The sequence below is a fragment of the Cololabis saira genome, chromosome 15, assembly GCF_033807715.1.
Source record: "Cololabis saira isolate AMF1-May2022 chromosome 15, fColSai1.1, whole genome shotgun sequence".
In the NCBI taxonomy this organism is placed as follows: Eukaryota; Metazoa; Chordata; class Actinopteri; order Beloniformes; family Belonidae; genus Cololabis; species Cololabis saira.
In genome coordinates this window covers 19,401,713-19,421,368 of record NC_084601.1, presented here as the reverse complement: position 1 = coordinate 19,421,368, position 19,656 = coordinate 19,401,713, and the positions used below count along the sequence as shown (strand labels likewise).

The window sequence follows — 19,656 nt, the reverse complement described above, 5'->3', positions numbered from 1 at the left end:
TTAAACCTCTGCATCCCAGTAGCAGACACTCATAAATGAATAAAAATAGTAAACAAAAATAGTACATTTACAGGGACGTAACACTATGGCATTTCATTCAACTCGGTTTTATTCAAATAGCATCCATTGCAATACAAATTGCTTCTGCACACTTTTCAGAGATTTACAGATTGAAATACATTATACACTTTGGCTAATATTATAGTTGAACTTTATTCTTAACATAATCAGCACAGGTTGCACATTCGCTGTATTTACAAGAAAGTGATTGACAAGAAATCAAATACAACCATCAAAGAAATTATTACAAACAGTTGGACCATAGTTCATTTTTGAGATAACAATAAAAACTGTGTAATTACATGTCACATTCACGATGGGGTATCTTTTATTCATAAAGTGGAGATACATTTTGTGAGTTTGTAGATAAAGGTCATAATTGCACAGTATTTTCCTACTTATCGGAAACGCCGTCTCTGTGCTTGATAGAAATTCCCGTTCCATCTGGTAAAGTTAACTCTGAGTAGCTCATTGCGGAGCTCATTCAGAAACTCTGTTCTGGCTCTGTTCCTGTCAACTTGCTGGTATGGTCCAGATGTTAGAAGTACTCCATCTTTAACTTGTCTTTCATTTCTAAGCAGGTTGCTCAGACTCTCAGCTTCAGCACAGTTACCATAGGCCCACTCATGGCTTTCTCTTGTTTGCAAACCAAACATGTTTCCACACGATCTACAAGGTTCAAGATTTTGTCTGTTGCTGATTTTAAAAGCCCGACAAATGACATTTGCAGGTAGGTTGATGGTTCCATTAAAGTACAGCTTCTTGAGTTTATTAGGATAGTAGGTCATCACTGCATCAGCTACACAATCGTCCCAGTTACTTAGGCAGGAGGCGGCAATCATTATTTTCCCAGGGCTGCCGTCATTGGCGGATACGGACGCGCCATAGTACTTGACTGGAACGCTGGATCTAGAGACACAGATGGTGGAGGAGACCAGAAAGTGTACAATCATGAAATCCAAGTTGTTTGGAAATGACCATATGACTCTTCCCCAAAATAAAAGGCAGTAAAACATTGCTTCTCCCAGATCCTTGCTGATATGTTTTCTCCTGACACCTGACAGGATTTACACACACACACACACACACACCTTCTTGATTTTTAATACATAAGTAGAAACACACTCTAGCGTGGTATTCACTAGCGGTTTATTTTTCCAATTTTAAGATCCAATTGATCTGGATCTACTTTTTTATTATTTCCTGACATATAGAACCTAAGAACTGAAAGATGGTACTTTTCTTCTTACATATGACTATACTTATGTGTGGCCAGTGGCTATAGATTTAATCTTTAATTAATTTGGCTAAATATAGTTTTTCTGCATGTCTAGATATTTTTGAGCTTCCATCATGTAAGGATTTATTACTTCTTTACGTTTGAAGGCTATCCTTTTAAAAATTGATGGAAGGGATTTGTTTTCTTTGTAATGATTTATTTCTGTATTTGCTGAGCATTACAGTTTTTCACAATTGTTTAAACACATTTATTGGAACATCAGACACAATGTGCACAACCTGAAACTCATGTTTCAGGTGGCTGAACCAATCCTGCTGAACTCCAAGCACATTTACTGCTCTAGACTCAAATCCCCATTCCATACCACACATTTCTCACAACACTACACATAATTCCCAATATCCTGCACACTCTTCCTGAATTCCCTCTCTTGCTGTTCACACAGAACACACAGTCAATCACATTTCTAAACTCCAAAGGCTGTTGTGCAATATGCAACCAGCAATCAGCCATTGAATTCATATTCATTGATGAAGCGGGGTTCAACCTTGTAAAAAGAAGGCGCCGAGGGAGGAATATCATTGGCCAGCGTGCCATCACAGAGGTCCCTGGCCAACGTGGAGGGAACATAACAATGTGTGCTGCCATCAATTTGATTGATTTGATTTGATATGTTTATTTGGTCATGTTATAGATGTCAGTAATCAATACAAAGTTGTTTTTTTTGCATGTATATCAAACAAGGACCAACAGGTGTAGACTGAAGCCAAAGCATATTTTGTCTACCCTTTTACAGTAACACAATGTAACCACTATAGTGCAAGATTTGAAAAAACTAAACAAAATCATGAGAAAAAAAATAAAAATAAATAAGAAAAATAAATAAATGTTGCTCAAACTGGCAAACTGGACTCAATCACCACGGCGTCCTCCATCACCATGCCACCCTTGGCCCCTACAACCCTGCACTTCTTCTAGCTTTCCTACTCATACTGTAAAATATTACGTATTTGTTGTTACAGTAAAGAATTGTGTGTTTTCTATTTGAGTAGGCTATACATAAGAATACTATATGGGGATATATTACATCTGACAGCTGAAGGTGTAACACTGAACATACAAATGCATGATTCTACTGAGGCATTCATATAGTGTTTTTCATTCATACTATAGTGTCTTCCATTCTGCACATCAGTGTTCAGTAGGTGCTTAGAAATGTCTACTCAAATGGTGTTTGGCATTTGAGAAGGAAATACCATTTAGTGAAGAGTTAACTCTGTTTTGAGGGTAGAGTGTGCTTTTGCAAGAGAAGTGTAGGATTTTGCATTTTGTGTGTGAGTTTTGTAATGTGTATTTAGAGTTTTGAGAAGGTGAGGTAGTCAATCAGGAAATGTGTTTAAACAATTGTGAAAAACTGTAACATCATTGGCGGCTTTCTAAAGGAATGTTTTGTGATCATTGCTTTCATTTATCTGTACAAATACTGCCCTCTGCTGACTATTTAATTTGCATTTAGTTTAGATATTTTTAAATATATCACAGTGTGCTTTGTCTACATGAGATATTTAATGAATCTATAACTATTTTTACAATAGGAAAGTTTTTATAATTTGCCCTTTATCCACCACCAAGTGTAAATTATATTTTTTATTTTAAGAGGTTTCAAAAAAATGTGGGATTTGGTATTGGTGTCCTGATTGTTCTTGAGATGAAGGGGGAGAGTTAAGGAGAAGGGCTAACTAACCTTCCTAACGGAGTTCTTACGAGCACACTTCAAATAGAGGACTATGTGGAAAACGCACAGTAAAGGGCAACATGGCTGCACAACTAAGCAAAGACACACAAACTGGAGTATTTTCACCATTAACAAGAATAATAAATTATGAAAATCCTTGCTTTAAGTTTATGTTACATTTGGTCTTGTGTCATATTTATGGACTTAGCATAACTTGAAAACTTTGCAGTTTTACAGGACATGACGTTCTTGAGGCTGACACTCAGACCTTACCCGGCAACAAAAAATTCTATTTTCTGATTGGCCGATAGTTTGGTAATTCAAGACAGCTGCTCTGAGCTGTATGAGCGCTCAGCAGTGTAGTCGTTTGTAAGATGTGCTGTTGGATTTCTGTGCAGTTACGTTAATAATTTCTTAGCGTGAGAAATGCCATGTGTGGCATGTGAACTTGTTCAAAATTGTGTGTCTCACACTCGATGCATGAGACTTGAGAGCCCTGGTAAAAGTCTTGGCACAACTTGACTGTGAGCAGCAATAACTTACATTTCTGGTGTTTCCATGTGGGAGCCTCCATCCGCCTGTGTTTAATTTAGTTAGTTTCACAACACCTCCAGAAGGATAAACAGCAATCTTTGGCATCCCAGTCACCGCTTATTCCACCTCTCACGCCTCACCAACACAACAACCTCCATCACCTAATCTACAAAATGCCTACCACCAATACAACAAATGCCATTAGTTTCCCTACAAAATGACTACCAAAGTCGAACTAGCCACCTTCATCAGACCCGGGCTTAGTTCATGCAAGCTCCAGGTAGTGACAATGCCCATATGACCTTCCCTAACATCTAGCACAGGGGTCGGCAACTCGCGGCTCTAGAGCCGCATGCGGCTCTTTAGCGCCCCCCTAGTGGCTCCTGGAGCTTTTTCTAAAATGTTTGATCTTTTTTTTCATTTTTTTCTTCTTTTTTTCTTTTTTCCTTCTTTTTTCTCTTTTTTCTCTTTTTTCCCTTTTTCTCTCTTTTTTTCTTTTTTTTCCTTTTTCTTTTTTCTTTTTTCTCCTTTTTTCTCTTTTGTTCTTCCTTTTTCCTCTCCTTTTTAATCTCGACATTTCAACTTTTTTCGACTTTTTTCTCAAGATTGTACTTCAACATTAATCTCGACATTTCAACTTTTTTCTCACCGTTTCGACTTTTTTCTCGTCATTTCGATTTTTTCTCAACATTCCGACTTTTTTCTTAAGATTGTACTTAAACATTAATCTCGACATTTCGACTTTTTTCTCGAAGTGCATAATGAAGAAAAAAAATCTCCCCCCAGTTATAACTAATATAGATACATGCAGCATGTGCTGTCTTCATTCTAAGGCTTATACAAGACTTCATTTTTTGCAGCTCCAGACATATTTGTTTTTTGTGTTTTTGGTCCAATATGCCTCTTTCAACATTTTGGGTTGCCGACCACTGATCTAGCAGAAGCAAACAAAGGTACCAGCATGGTCCCAGATAAACAGATTTAGATAGGCCACTCCCACTTCCTTCAATAACTTTAATTTTCCTGGATTTCCTTCTCAGATTGTTCTACAGCAGTTTGCCTAAACCAAGCCCAAGCCTCCCTGGCCAAACTGAAATTCGCCAACAATCTCTACATGCCTAACAGCTCCTGTCTTAAACTTGATATTGGTAGCTAGAGTATTTGTTTCCGGTACAATGCTACACTATTAAAACACCTAGGAAAATCTAACCAGTTCCTTGTGTAAGAGTTAACTAATCTTTCCATTTTTCCTACAATGGATATTGGAATACATTGAATATGGTCACATCAGCTTAGGGAATAACCCAAAATGCTAACACCACAACTTCAGCTTTCCTAGTAGACTTGACTTGCCTCAGGTCCAACTGTACCACCTGCCTAAACTTTTCTCTAACTTTTCCCTAATTGTAGGAATTTTCTCCTTATCAATGAAAATCTTCCTATTACTTAACTTTGACTAACATATTGAGTTACTCCTAAGTTTACTAGAGTCAATCTTCATCCTAGCCCACCTGAGGTTGATTATCACCCTTTCCAGTAGCCTCTTTGTAGATGGAACTGTGTCAAATCATCCATGTAAGCCCTAATTGGTTGGAGCTGTATCTCATTCTGGCATCTCTCAACATCTACAACCCACTTGGAAGATCTAATGATTACTTCCATTGCCACTGTGAATGCCAGTGGGAAAATTGTACATCTTGCTATAATATCTATTTCTAACTTCTGTCAGCCTTTTGTGAAACCTGCCGTACTTACAGTATATAGAGCTTAATGTTCTGAAAATATGCTTTCACCAAGTTAAAGCAGCACAATGTAACTCTCAGCTTTTGTTGAGTTTGGTGGTTCCTTTGGACAAAAGTGGTAGTGCTTTACCAGTAATGTGGAAGGGTTCCTACCATGCACCTCAAAGTTACATAGTGCCAGTGAAGGCGATACAGACCCCTCAGACCGTGACAGAGGTGTCATTAAACCTGTTGTAAGTTGATGTACCATCACAATGACTCTGAAGGTGGAAAAGTTACATTGTGCTGCTTTGACAACTAACCCAGGCACTCTAAAATAATCAAACACAATTCAAATAAAGCTTTGTGGCACTGAACCAAATACATATGCAAGATCTTAATTGGCAGATGCAATTTTCTTTTCTCCATCTTAGCTACCTGAATCTGGTCCCAGATTAAACTAGCATGCTCCAACCATTCAGCAAAACATTGTATAACTGCTTTCAAGTTGGTTGTGTATTCTCACAACTCTTTTTATCATGCACATCCAAACTCTCTTCACCATATGAATAAATTAAATCATATATTTTCTAATCTATCTATTGCATTCCCTCTAAGCCTGTCTAATCAGATCAACACATCTTTATTAACCAACTCAGATTCTTTACTAGCATTTGCCCTAGGCCATCTAACTATAGCTTTTTGCTCCATGTTTCTCTCTGACTGGTGTGCTAACCTCACCTGCATCGATTCTTACCTCCTCCTGCTCCTCCTCAGTGACAGTACTACTGATATCCTGAGAACTGTGGTTTTCAACCTGTCGCTGGACTTCATCCAACTGACTCAATTGACTTCTTGAGAAGTACTGATCAATGCGGCCACTCTGTCCTTTCTTTGCTAAACACTTCTTCTTTGCCTGATGCATTCAAAGGCCTTGGATTGATATATTAGATGTTTGATTGAAGTTAGAGATACAGAGGGTAAAAAACAGCTGATGCCAAAAGAAGGTGATAAAAAGTGGTTTTACAGTGTACACCAACAGAAAATAATAGCTTTTTTTTTTTTTTACCTTGTCTGCACACATATTAATGATTGATACCATGAAGGTAGAAACCAAAGGTATATATATGTGCATTACTACTATATTTAATATATATACATATATATACGCATACATATGCATACACATACATAAATATACACATACAAACCCAGTGATTTTTTTGTTTTTTTTTGGGGTGGGGGGGGGGGGGGGGGGGGGGGTGACGACATCCACTGCCAATCCAGGAAGCAGGAACACACGGAGACACACGTCAAGCACTGGAAATCTGTAACAAAAAACCACAAACAAAACACGAAACTGGCACGGAGCCGACCAAAACACGAACAGCAATCGACCCAAATCTTGAGATCTGATCGCAGTCTGAGCTAAGCTACCGCTACCGCTACCTAACCCCAAAAACTACAGAGCCAGCATGCAGGTGAACAAGCCAGTGTGTATGTCTATGTGTGTGTATGCGTGTATGTATATGATCATGCGTGCGTGTGTGTGTGTGTGTGTGTGTGTGTGTGTGTGTGTGTGTGTGTGTGTGTGTGTGCGTGCGTGTGTGTGTACATGTCCTTGTGGCTGTGTGTGTGTGTGTATGTATATGTTTGTGTGGCTGTGTATGTGTGTGTATATGTATGTGACTGAGTGGCTATATGTGTGTGTGTGTGTGTGTGTGTGTGTGTGTGTGTGTGTGTGTGTGTGTGTGTGTGTGTGTGTGTGTGTGTGTGTGTGTGTGTGTGTGTGTGTGTGTGTGTGTAATAAACCAAACAAAGCTCCATCTGAAATGTATCTATAGTGGGGGAGGGGGGGGAGCAACCCCGCCACCCGCGAGACCAGAAGCTGACACGGAAGAACCCGGAACCCAGGCCACCAGCAACCCCACAGAGGAGAGAAGTAGGAGGGAGGCAACCCACCGCGGGCGGGGCCCCCACGGCGCGGGAAGAAGCGGGAAGAAGCAGCCAGGGATCCCGCGGCGGCGGACCGCGACCCAGGCAATCCCCGGCCACCCGGTCCGGGCCGGACACGGGGCCAGGAGGCCCTCACCCTTCAGGCCAACGACCCCCACCCGGCAGGGGGCCAGCCTGCCCGGAGAGACAGAGCCGCCCCGGCCGCCGACGTGGGCAGGCGCACCCGCCCCCCACGAAAGTGGCCCCCCAAGACCAGAGGGGCGCCCCGCCGCGGAGGCAGCGGGGGGGACCGGAGACGGGCCCGGAGAGAGGGAACCCCCCAACAGGGCGACACCCGCGCAGGCCCGACAACGGAGGGCCCCAGACCCAGGCATCCCATTCATTCATCCATTCACCTATCCGATACCTATACTAATAATAAGATATACTATACATAATAATAATACTAACAATAATACTAATAATAATAATAATAATAATAATAATAATAACCATCTTTGTATAATAAAATAAAGAAAATAATTGCTTTACTAATATTAAAACATGTCAACCAATTATAGTAGAAAACTGAAACTAGAAACTGATAAATTGACATGATGTGGTATTTTATATCCAACAATGCTGGAATTTAACATGCAATAATCCTTTGATTGGAAGACTAAACAATTTACCATCCATTTCAGTATAATTTTTCTTCTATCACCATGGAAGACAGTTGCTTCACAAACCGTTTTACATCCATCCATCCATCCATCCATCCATCCACTTTCATCCGCTTATCCGAGACTGGCTCTCAGTGGGACTGTGGCAGGGTGGAGGAGCAGCAGCCACTCAGGTTGATTAGGGCACAGGTGGGCCCAATCAACCTCTCCACCCTGCCTGCCTTCAAAAGGCAGCTTACAACAGAGCTGCAGGGGGCTGTTGGAGAGGCTGGTGCACGTGTGTGAGTGAATAAACAGGTTCTGCACTAAAACACTGTGTTCTCTCTGTCCTGTCGGTCGGGCCCCTGTAGCACTCGCACTACTACAGGGACATACCTGGAACACTTCTCTAGGGAGGGGTCCAGGTGGCATCCGATACAAATGCCCAAGCCACCTCACCTGACTCCTATCTAGGTAAAGGAGCAGCAACTCTACTGCAAGCTGCTCCCAAGTGACTGAGCTTCCCTATCTTTAAGGGAGCACCCAGCCGCCTTGCGGAGGAAACTCATTTCAGCCGTTTGTGTCTGTGATCTTGTCCTTTCGTCATTACCCAAAGTTCATGACGATAGATGAGGGTGGGCATAGATTGACCAGTAAATCTAGAGTTTCCCCTTTCGATTCACCTCCTTCTTCACCATGACAGTCCAGTACACCAACCACATAACTACGGATGCTGCACCAATCTGCTTGTCAATCTCATGCTCCAATATTTCCCTCATTCGTGAACAAGACCCCAAGATACTTAAACTCCTCCACTTGAGGCAGGACATGTCCACCTAGCTGGAGAGCGAATGCCACCCTTTTCCGGTCTAGAACCATGGCCTCATATTTGGAAGTGCTGATTTTCATCCCAGCCACCTGCAAATCGCTCCAGTACATGCTGAAGATCCTAGCCTGATGAAGCCAACAGGACAACATCATCTGCAAAAAGCGAAGATGAAATCCTGTGTTTCCCAAACTGGACCCCCTCCGGCCTCATGGCTACACCTAGAAATCCTATTCATATAAATTATGAACAGAATCGGTAACAAAGGGCAGCACCGCCAGACTCCAACATGCACTAGAAAAAGGTTTGACTTACTGCCGGCAATGCGAACCAAACTCCTGCTCCAGTCGTACTGAAAAGCCCTTAGCAGAGGGCCCTGGCACCCCCCACAGAATACCACAAGAGACACAGTTGAAGGCCTTCTCCAGATCCACAAAACACATGTGGACTAGTTGAGCAAACTCCCACAAACCTTTCTTTGAGCCCGTCAGATGGCCTCAGTTTTTGCCTCCTGGACTGCCCGAGCTGCACCTTGCTTGGCCTGACGGCCCCTTTCAACTGCGTCAGGAGTCCCACAAACCAACATGGCCCGATGGGACTCCTTCATCAGCCTAACAGCATCCCTTACTTCCAGTGTCCACCACCAGGTTCACACAGGATTTGCAAGCATCTTTTTTAACTACTCCTGGTGTTACTGTATATGACACCTACTATCTACAGGTAGTTTGATGGTTCCACTAAAGTACTCCTAAAATATATATGGGGTCGACTGTACAGCTACATAATTATTCCATTTATTACTAAAGGGGCTAAATTAGGATTCAGCAGCAATGATTTTTTCAGGATGATAACCAAAGGTTTACATGGACACTACGTAGTACCTGACTGAAGTAGAGACATAAGAGATGCAGACGGTGGAGGAAAACAAAGGCTTTTTAAAACCTGCTGTCATCAGATTTTGGGTGAACTGTTGTAGTCTATTTTTTATCTCCTCTTCATTTTCTTGTCCAGTCAGGTGCACAATCTGCAAGCAAACACACAAAAAAAGTATCAAATTTATTACATGTAGTAGCGTTCTCCTCAAATGCTGTTTTTTGTTTGTTTGTTTTTGGATCATTTTTTACGAAGGACTCACCAAATGAGAAATAAAAAATAGTAAATCAAAGGAGGTGTCTGAGTTGTTAATCAAGATAAATACAATTTTCTTGGATTCCCCATTAAACTTGTGGGTATGAGACATTTTTCTTTCCATGACAATTACTACCCCTTTGCCAATATGGGTTATTTTACCAGTAGTCTTTCTTTTGCTATAACAATCAACACAGGTTGCTACAGTACATTGTGGACTGACCACATCTGGATTTGCAAGTTTCTACAGTTGTTGAAAGACACGTCCTCAGAACCAAGGCATAGCTTTCGTATTGTTTAAACCGATTAACTTGGCGATTAACTTCTACCATAGTTTTTTAGCTATTGCAACCATTCATATATCAAAATGTTGAGCTCGATCATGAGTTTACTGCTATGACTTTTGGTCCTTCAAAATCCTTAAAATGTTAAGACGTTTTTCCTATGCAGGCCATAAATATTGGAGCACACGGCATCCTGTCTTTGACCAAAGTAGACCCACTTTCACATATCTGAGTTTAATAAGAAAGAGTTTTTATTGGGGAAATATAAAAAAATCCAACCTACCATTGAAAGGAAAAAGGTGCGGTTGAGGCAAAGGCCACACCAACAATTTCCTTTGTCTCTGTTTTGCAGTTAGTCAGGATGGGTTACATGTTGGCTGTTGAGAGACAATCCTCCATTCCACATACAGTACATTCATAAACTTCCTCATTCTCCTTGTCTGACTGAACACATGTAGCTGAACCATTGAGCCATTGGTTTCTGAAGCCCATTTTTCTTCGTATGGGGTGGAGCCATGTTGCTCAGCAAGCTTACAGTAACACCCCCGCCTGCTGTCAATGTAAGTTAGCTTTGCCCCCAGCTCCTTTAACATGTTGACTCGATGGTGAATCCAAAAATGACAGTGCATAGCTGATGCTGGTTTAATACAAACAGGTGGTTGCATCACTAAGACTATGACATATACGGATGAAGGAGTAATAACGGCTAGTGATTGGCTGACCCGACTATCCATCAACCATATTAGAAATACATTTATGGTTTATATAAATTCTGCGGACATAGTACAAAAAGATTTACCCACCTCACATTTGTCATAGGTCTTAAAACAAACAATTCTTTTTCTTTTTTTTTATTTTAATCACAATTTTTTTCCCCATTTTATCACCCAGTGGTATGCTGTGTACGTGGTCTACTGTGTTTGAGTGTACTCACATTGGTAATTCCTGTGGAACATAGCATTTGTTCTTTTGGGACCAATTAAGCTATAATAATTTATAGCCAGGGTCAATTCCATGTAATAGTTAATGGTTTTGTTGGGTAGGAATATAACCCCCACTGCTTTGCCTGTGTGTTTAACATAATTTACCAAAAGTGATAAAAAGGTTATAACTTAATAAATATTCCCCCCATAGTTCTAATTTTAGAGGATTCCCATCAAGAGTCAGCCCTTATCATAGTAAACGGCAAAATCAGAAATATGAGGTGGAGACAGCAAATTGTTAAGGTAGACAAAGTATTATTGTTATTTACCAAGTTCTGCTCTCCATTGTGATGTGTGAAAATTATTATGAAGTACAATGTCTACTGTAAATAGTTTAAGATGATATATTAAGGCTGTGCATGCAGGAGGAATTCCATACTGTCACAAATTACAGCCTTACCATGTCCAACACACATGAGAATGGACCTCGTCTAGGTAATTGACAGGAGAAGAGTTGAAAAGGCCGAGGGTGGTACGCCATCAAGGTAAATAATAGATCATTATTTCCCCAGAAAAGCAACTCTGGGGAAAAATATGGAATCATGATCGTTCCCAAAAAAAGGATGCTGTGAAGAGCCTGTAGTGTCAAAATAAGCACACCGCAGAGAATAAACTTTCTATGTTGGATGAGTAAAATCAATTTAAATTGTTTGACAGTGACATCCTTTTTTTAAAAAAAAAACAATCATCTGCATATAGTTTAAAAGTGGTAAAGGCCCAATAGGCAAAAACTTTTAAAATCAAATATACATGCATTTTAATCTTACAGCAGATGTTACTTTTTTGCTTTGGTGAAAGTGAAGTGTCATCCACCAGCTTTCTTCGACAGTCTGATTTAGCATATTTGATCAACAAATGAAAGCCGGATTATGTCAGAGGACTAAAATTACTGTCATACTTGTACACACTATGTCCCATCAGACGTACCTCGTCTACTAACGCTGAAGTGTCCTCACGAGTGTATTTGCCCATCTCAAAAAGGATTCGGTAACCATTTATTCTGACTGCATGTACAGTTCTCCAAAATTCCTCTCTAAAATAACAGAAAGAAAACATTAATTATTGAAGAATTAAAAAGCAGAAGGTTAAAACTTGTGTTGTGATGAAAGATGGTCTTACCTACTGTTCTGGGAAGCAGTCAGATGTAAAGAAAAACAATATACCAAAATAATTAAGAGGATTCATTTCATGGTAAATTTTTCTTTTTTTTAAATGTAAAAGCTCTTACCATTGTAGGTTCCGGGTAAATTAAACTAAAATAAAAATTAAGCCTTTTCCCAATCCCAAAAAGGCCTTCCTTAGGTGCATTATATTATGTGGTAACGCCAACGTTGAAAGCCTAAGAACCTGATAGCTACGTAAGATATAATTGTGAAACTGTCGCTACTGCCAGTAGATGTCACCCAAGGGAATTGAATGAAGCTTCAGGTATTAAACCACCTCAAGCATATCTCTCAAGTCTCCGGTTTTGGCCGGGAAACTGCCCTATTTCCCGCCGTCCTCCCGTATTAGTATTTTCCCCTAAATTTCCCCTTTTATAATGTAATAATTTTTAAACTGCAAACTCAATTGTCACTAGCCTCGCGAGAACTGCCACCTGATGCAGCCTGGGTGGCAGTTCTCGCGAGGTCAGTGGCGACAACGGGAACAAACTCGGAACAACAAATCAGAGATGCATGGATGTAAGACAACATCTGTTGTATTATACGCTATACAAATAAAATTGAATTGAATTGAATTGAATTGAATGTAACGAGAGAGAAGACATTTCGCAAAGACTTTGTGTAAATATTTCTAAAAATTGGATATAGAATTTTCTTTCCTAAAGATGAGCAGGATGAGTGAAAATGACAAATTAAAAGAAAATGTAAATGTTTCACTTGAAGACAATCAATGTGTATATAAACTGAAAATATTTAAAATAAATAAATGTGCTTTAATTCCCCTTTGCGTTTTCATTTAGACTATATTATAGGAATTACATACATAGGAATGCCACAGCATTTCAGTGTCAACAAAGGTAGAACTATCAGGCTATGAGCCCATAATTGAAGTTTGTAAGTGGTTGACAGGTAGTTATTTTAGATTTTTTGTAAACCTGTCTTAAAGTGTAGTAAGACACTGGACCTCGGTTGGGCTGGGTGGGCCAGCGGCTGGAAAATTTCCCGTGTCCAAAACTTGACAGCTATGACCTTATGACACAGTTGTTCAAAATTATTCAATGCTTCAAAAAGCTTCATTTTGCCATCACTAACTACCAGGCAAGAGACACATGGAGAAAAACCAAACATTAGATTCAGACTGACAATATTATTGTCCCCGTTTAGGAATTTAATGTCATTATAAGTGCAATCCCTACTGGAGGCGTTATGTTATTTAAAAGTACGGCGGGACAGAACTTGAATTGAAATTTGTCTTTTGATCCGACCAAACTTGAAATTGGTGAGATTTGTTTCTCCTCAAGACGCAATAATAATCGTCATTTACGTGCATTGTTTCAGAAAAATGTATCAATTCCAGATGTGGTTTCTTATTGGAATAACTTTGTTTACAATCTTGACTGGAAAAAGATTTGGTCATTACCTGCAAAATACTTAATTACTAATAAAATGAAGGAAGTATCTTTTAAAATAATTCACAGAGTCTACCCATGTAAAGTTTTTCTTCAACGTTTCAAAAAAGACATAGACACTGTAGTGTCTGTTGTTTCTGTGAAGGATCACCTGAAGATGTTTTTCATTTATTTTGAAGTTACTCTTTTACTACCAAATTATGGAACAATATCTGTAATTTGATTTGTCTTTGTGTTGAACCACATTTCTCCCTTTGCTTTGAACGTGTATTGTTTGGTTTCATTGACTATCCATCTGTTAAAAAAAAAAAGAAATGTATCATTAATCTTATTATATTATTGGCAAAATGGTTGATTCACAAATCCCGTTATATTTATCAAAAACCTCTTTTTTGTATTTTTGAAAATAAGGTCAAACAATATATTAGAACCATTAGACTCTCCACCAATGCAAAGGCCATCAAGGCCTTAAGTTTGTGTGCTCTTTTTAATGTATTTCTGTAGTTCATTGTTTCCTGATTTTCCGCCGCTGAGTGTGTGTCGCCCCCTGGCGGTTGGATTGGGCTGTATGCATTTTGTCTTTCAATAAAAAAAAAAAAAAGGTATTAATGAAAAGAAAAAAAGATTAATTTATTATTGATTAATTAATTTATTATGATTATTTATTATTATTATTAATTTTTAAGAACATGTATTTCGGAAACGGCCTGACTGACAGCAGCGCGACTGGACGACTGCGCATGCGCCGTGGCTGAGCGGAAGCCGTATGAGCGTGGACCGGAAGTGTCTCGTCCTTTCTGCTCCCGGACCGCCATCATGGTAGGCTGCTGCGGGAACACTCGGCGCTACAAGCTGCATTTATCACCCTGTGTGGGCTCGTTTTCCAACAATATCACCATAATTAGTCGCTTAAATATATAAAGGCACATTGGTTCGCCGTTTTCCGAGATGAAATGTAGGTTTTAACGGCGTATCAGCATGTCGGCCAGCAGCCGCGCTACAACGTGGTCCCGCAGGCTGCAGGGCCGAGACGCTCCTGGTGAACAGTTCAGAGTTTATATACTAACACTGATTCAATAACAGCGGGGAATGGTGTTATCCACGTTGTTTGCTGTTTTCGATTACGTATATATATGGTGTGTGTACGGAGTATTCGGAGTTAGAAACACGAGCTACATGCGAAAAGGGGAGGACTAATGTTGCCAGCCGTCCCTTGAAAAACAGAATCATCCCGTATTTATAAACTAAAGTCCCGTGTTGAGATGAAAAGAGACGCACTTTGTCCCGTATTACTGTGAGAGTCAAAAAGTTATAAAATGGCAATGATCTGTTGAGTTCATAAGTAAGTTTCTGTTTTACTACAACTGTAGCCTACAGTCATGGCCTTTGAGGCACAAATATGTTTACAAGTTTTCTACAGACTTTCTGTTTGCACTTTAAATGTGCACTTTTACAGAATGGATGTTCTGCTTTCTTTCTATTTTTTTAATACATTTATACAATTTTAAGTTAAGCAGGACAGGTTTATGTTTAAGAAAGATATTTATTTAGTTCATTTTCTTTGTATTAAAGTGACTTGCTGGATAATTAGTTTTCCATGTGTTCATGGCATTCAAAAATATGCATCTAATTCAATTCAGGTTTTACTCAAATAGTTAAGTTGTTTCACTCTCAAAAAGGGGGCTAAGAAATTCACCCCAGGAAAGGTGAAGGCAATCAGGTTGGCCGGTGTTCTGCCAAATTCTGCTGCTTGGTCAAAAAATGCTCCCTAATGGTTTTCTACCTTTGCAGAGCTACAATTTACTGTGTTTTACTCCCTAGCCCACTTCCTTTCTTCTCTTTATCGTATAATGTTCACAAAGTGTAATGCAATTCATGTCATGGGTGGTGTATTTTGAAGGATCAAATACTCAACATTCCATATTATCAATTTTACATTGTGCAAGAAATGATGCAAACTTTGAAAATTGACTGTGCGGAAGCACAAAGTAGCATTTCTCGGCAGGTAGCAGAAATTGGCAGAAAACCGGCCTGCCGATGAGGTGTCCCTTATTTATTTTTCAGGGAGTTGGCAACCCTAGTGAGGATGGTGAACACATGATCCAGACACACTCCTAGCCGGGCTGCTTAGCCCCCAGTGAGAAACAGAAGCATACCATTTTCCGACCCCTGTCATCCCATATGTTCTTCTCTCTGGTGTGTTTTAGGTGTTCACCCGTTTCGTTGAGATAGGTCGCGTCGCCTACATTTCCTTCGGACCCCACGCTGGCAAGCTGGTGGCCATCGTAGACGTCATTGATCAAAATAGGGTGAGTGGTGAAGAAACTGTTGCTCTGATAAATGGTGGGCTCACTTTTAAATGTACGTGGAGTCATCCCTCTGCCGTGTCTCCCCCAGGCTCTGGTTGATGGACCCTGCACAGGAGTGAGGAGGCAATCCATGCCCTTCAAGTGCATGCAGCTCACAGACTACGTCATCAAAGTACCTCACAGGTGAGAGCACGAGTGTCTTGACCTGTAAACAAGATTCATTAGATGCAACTACAACTTGTGTTTTCACATAATGGTAATGCTGTTGTACTTAAGAATGGAGTTTAGTTAGGTTACAGCTGTCTTGTGTTCACTGTACACGTTAACAAATATAGTGAACAGCAATGAGCCAGAGTTATGTTGATACAAATGTATCATAGTATATTGATTGCTAAAATGTATTTAACAGTGTTTCCCAATCCTGGTGCACAGAGTCTAATGCTATACATGTTTTTGATGTTTCCCTGCTTCAGTAAATAATTTGAGATCATTAGATCTTTGCATAATCATGTTTTAAGATCTGCACAAGTGTGTTTGACATATTAATTTGAGCCAGGAATCCTGGAGCTGGAAAATGTTAAGTGGCTCTTGAAGACTAGGATTGCGAAACACTTGAATAAAAAGTGGGTGCTTTTTAGTCCTGATAAAACTAAATTCCTCCATAGTTTAACCCAGACTTGCTTAGACATTGTTGCAGATGTGTATGTCACCAGATCAGTACAGCTGCAATTTTTGGGTGGTTCTTGAACTTAAAATGTTTATTTAATGCAAGTTGTGGAATTAGGTCTAATTATATTTTCTTAAGAGTTATCTGTTTTTGTTTATACAGTACAGACCAAAAGTTTGGACACACTTCCCCATTTGTTTGAATGACAAGCTGTGTCCAAACCTTTGGTCTGTACTGTATAAGTTGTGACAGTATAGCATTTAGACTGACTTATTCAAAGTAAAAGCTTTAACATAAAAAAATGTGCTGGTACGTATGAAAGATAATGTCTAAATGCCTTGTATAATAATGGCAAAGGGTCTGGTTTTTCTTAAAACTACTGAAAACAAAGGCCATCTGAACCTTAAGGTCTTTCTGAAGGAGAATAAAAATCAGATTTGTCTATTATAACCTAAGTACAAAGAGAACAAAAACGTAAATGAAAAACCCTTTGAATTGGAAGTGTGCTTCTATAGTTAACTAATTTGTTAAACTTTTAAATTATGTTGACGTGTAACTGAAGACCCAAATAGTTAAGACGTGTATCACATCAGACCATGATGGGTTTAGAGTGAACAAGCAAGATATGGCTGAAGGGCCAGAACCGGCCTGTACCACCTCAATCCAGCACTCAAAAAAGAATTATGAAAAAATGTTTTAACGAATGTCTGTTGGTAAATATTCGTCAGATGATTGGGAATGCATCATAGAATAGGCAGCCCATGTTTTAAATGTATGTGATTTATGCCCACTTAAACAGCGTAGAGATTTGACAACAATGGGTTTTATGGGGGGAACAAATGTTGCTCGCCATCGGTTTAGAGGGACCGATGTGTTTGAACACATCACATCCACACTTAAAATCTTCTGTAAACGAAACGGAGGCTGAAAGGTGAACAGAATGATTAGACTGTCTGAATGCAGCTTTAGTAGCAGGCCATGTTGTCAAAACAAATGGAGGCTTTTTACTGATAAGAGTTGAGAACTTAATTGTCTGACTGGATCAGTATTTCTGTTTGCTCCGACCGGAGCTGCTGCTCCAGCATCACTGTAGCTTTTTTGTCTCCAGCTATCGTGGCTGATGTTTTGATCCACATTCCAGGCGATGCAAACAAGCTTAATGATGCACATGTGTTGTATCATAGTGCTAGTACTTAACTGTGTGTGACGATTCACAGCGCCCGCCAGAAGTTTGTGAGGAAGGCCTGGGAGAAGGCTCAAGTCAACGAGAAGTGGGCACAGAGCAGCTGGGCCAAGAAGATTGAGGCAAAACAGAAGGTAAGTCATCTCTTACATCGTACACTAACCTGGCTTAGGGTTTTCAGTTAAGTAGTTGTTACCGTTGTAATAAAAGCTGATGATGGACAGTCAGAGCTATGGAGTCCCAAACTAAATGTAACCTTCTACGGTTAAGTTCTGTCAACTGACTTTTTTTTTTTTTTTTTTTTTTTTTAAACACTTCCCCATCAAGTTTAAACAGTTTGAACTCAAATGTCATCTTAGTTTTATTTATTTGAATGCTGGTTTAACTGCGCTCATGTTGTGACCCACTGTGTTACTATGGCTTGATTGTGTTCTTCTGTTGGATGTTGCTTTAGATAAACCTGTCTGCTTAATGTAATGAGAAAAGACCACGTTTGCTAACATTAACTAGTAGCCTGTGTTGATGAACTTGAAGCTTTAGTCATTTTTATAGTACGCCTCCATGTAGATATTTCCATCGGAACAGGAATGGGATAACGTCATGAATTTCAGCAATGACATGATGGGAAAAACTGAGGATTTGTCAGTTTTTCGGTGAACATTTACTCAGTAAGAAGCATCAGGTTGTGAAGAACTAGATATAATTGGAGATGGTAAAACTACCTTTCACCATTGAGAAAACTTTTGCTTAACGGCCACTGTTTATGATTTATAACAATTTAACATACAGGCAGCTAAAACAGTTCTGGCCATCGGGTTGAATAATTGACCCTTTTTGTCTGGATTTTTCTTTTCAGAGGGCCAAGATGTCTGACTTTGATCGCTTCAAGGTGATGAAGGCCAAGAGGATGGTAAGCACAAGAGAAATGCTCTTCAGGATTCATTCATGGGAGATTAATTATTTTAAGATTAATCCTGATTGCTCTGAACACAAAGGAAACCAATTTGTTTTTTTAACATTTTTTGATAACTGCATATTTTCTGTTTGTGCAGAGGAACAAGATCATCAAGCACGAGGTGAAGAAGCTCCAGAAGGAGGCAGCGAAGAAATGAACACTTGTGACAAAATAAATTTCTCTTCAGTTGTTATTGGGTGTCTTCTCCATTATTTACCAGAATTTTCTGTTTATTATTATAGTTTTTTAATTTTATTTTTTCCCCTCTTACATTCTCTGAATTCATATGTACTGATTTAACCTGGCGGATTGGTATTTAAAAACTGAGCAAGAAACGGTGGTAATATACCAAACTGAACACATTATTCCCACATCAGATCTGTACCCGGCAGGATGCTAATGCTGGCAGTAGGAGCTTATTCAGGCCAAATTGAAATATCTCGTGGCATTAGTTTAATGGCCGAGTTTCTGTATTTGTCTCTAAGTAACTTGTTTCCAGAAGTAACTACATGATTTGTGTTAACGCCTTTCATGGCAGCTAAGGTTGCTGTACAACAATCAAAATATAGAAAACAGTAGGACTGAATGTATTCAGGGTCATATTTTTATACTCAATTTAAAGTTCTGATATTTAGTCAGCTTTATTGACACATTTTGATAAACTGGTAATTTGGCTGTTTGACCCACTGTGAGACAAATTTAATTTATAGACTAATCAAAACAATGTTAGTATGGATTTCATCCACTAATGCTTCATCAATTTGTAAGTACACGCTTGTCAAAGTCTTGTTAGATGAAGTTGGACCATCGTTTGAGTGGTGAAACTAAGCTGGTTCTGAAGTACAGTACTCTACACCTGCTG

The 19,656-nt window shown here is 39.6% G+C and overlaps 2 protein-coding genes across 2 annotated transcripts; one reads left to right on the top strand and one right to left on the bottom strand.

The window, feature by feature from the left end:
• Positions 1-360: 360 nt before the first annotated feature.
• Positions 361-12,074, bottom strand: LOC133461157 (uncharacterized). The gene is made up of 4 exons (XM_061741946.1): positions 12,036-12,074; positions 11,509-11,685; positions 9,595-9,737; positions 361-969 (listed from the first exon to the last, which is right to left on the bottom strand). Exons 2-4 carry the CDS (start codon positions 11,650-11,652, stop codon positions 459-461), a joined length of 798 nt encoding a protein of 265 aa, XP_061597930.1. The 5' UTR covers positions 11,653-11,685; positions 12,036-12,074; the 3' UTR covers positions 361-458.
• A 2,358-nt stretch (positions 12,075-14,432) lies between these two features.
• rpl14 (ribosomal protein L14) lies at positions 14,433-18,987 on the top strand. Its single transcript, XM_061741945.1, has 6 exons — positions 14,433-14,499; positions 15,888-15,989; positions 16,078-16,172; positions 17,874-17,973; positions 18,696-18,749; positions 18,892-18,987. Exons 1-6 carry the CDS (start codon positions 14,497-14,499, stop codon positions 18,949-18,951), a joined length of 414 nt encoding a protein of 137 aa, XP_061597929.1. The 5' UTR covers positions 14,433-14,496; the 3' UTR covers positions 18,952-18,987.
• The last annotated feature ends 669 nt before the right edge of the window (positions 18,988-19,656 follow it).

Bases quoted from the DNA above. Each gene is read 5' to 3' on its own strand.
- LOC133461157 (XM_061741946.1), bottom strand. From the start codon at position 11,652: ATGATTCCATATTTTTCCCCAGAGTTGCTTTTCTGGGGAAATAATGAT. The intron at 9,738-11,508 runs GTAAGGCTGTAA...GTTTGCTTGCAG, and splicing joins TCTCATGTGTGTTGGACATG to ATTGTGCACCTGACTGGACA. The intron at 970-9,594 runs GTACTACGTAGT...CTGTGTCTCTAG, and splicing joins TATGTCTCTACTTCAGTCAG to ATCCAGCGTTCCAGTCAAGT.
- rpl14 (XM_061741945.1), top strand. The intron at 15,990-16,077 runs GTGAGTGGTGAA...TGTCTCCCCCAG, and splicing joins ACGTCATTGATCAAAATAGG to GCTCTGGTTGATGGACCCTG. The intron at 16,173-17,873 runs GTGAGAGCACGA...GACGATTCACAG, and splicing joins GTCATCAAAGTACCTCACAG to CGCCCGCCAGAAGTTTGTGA.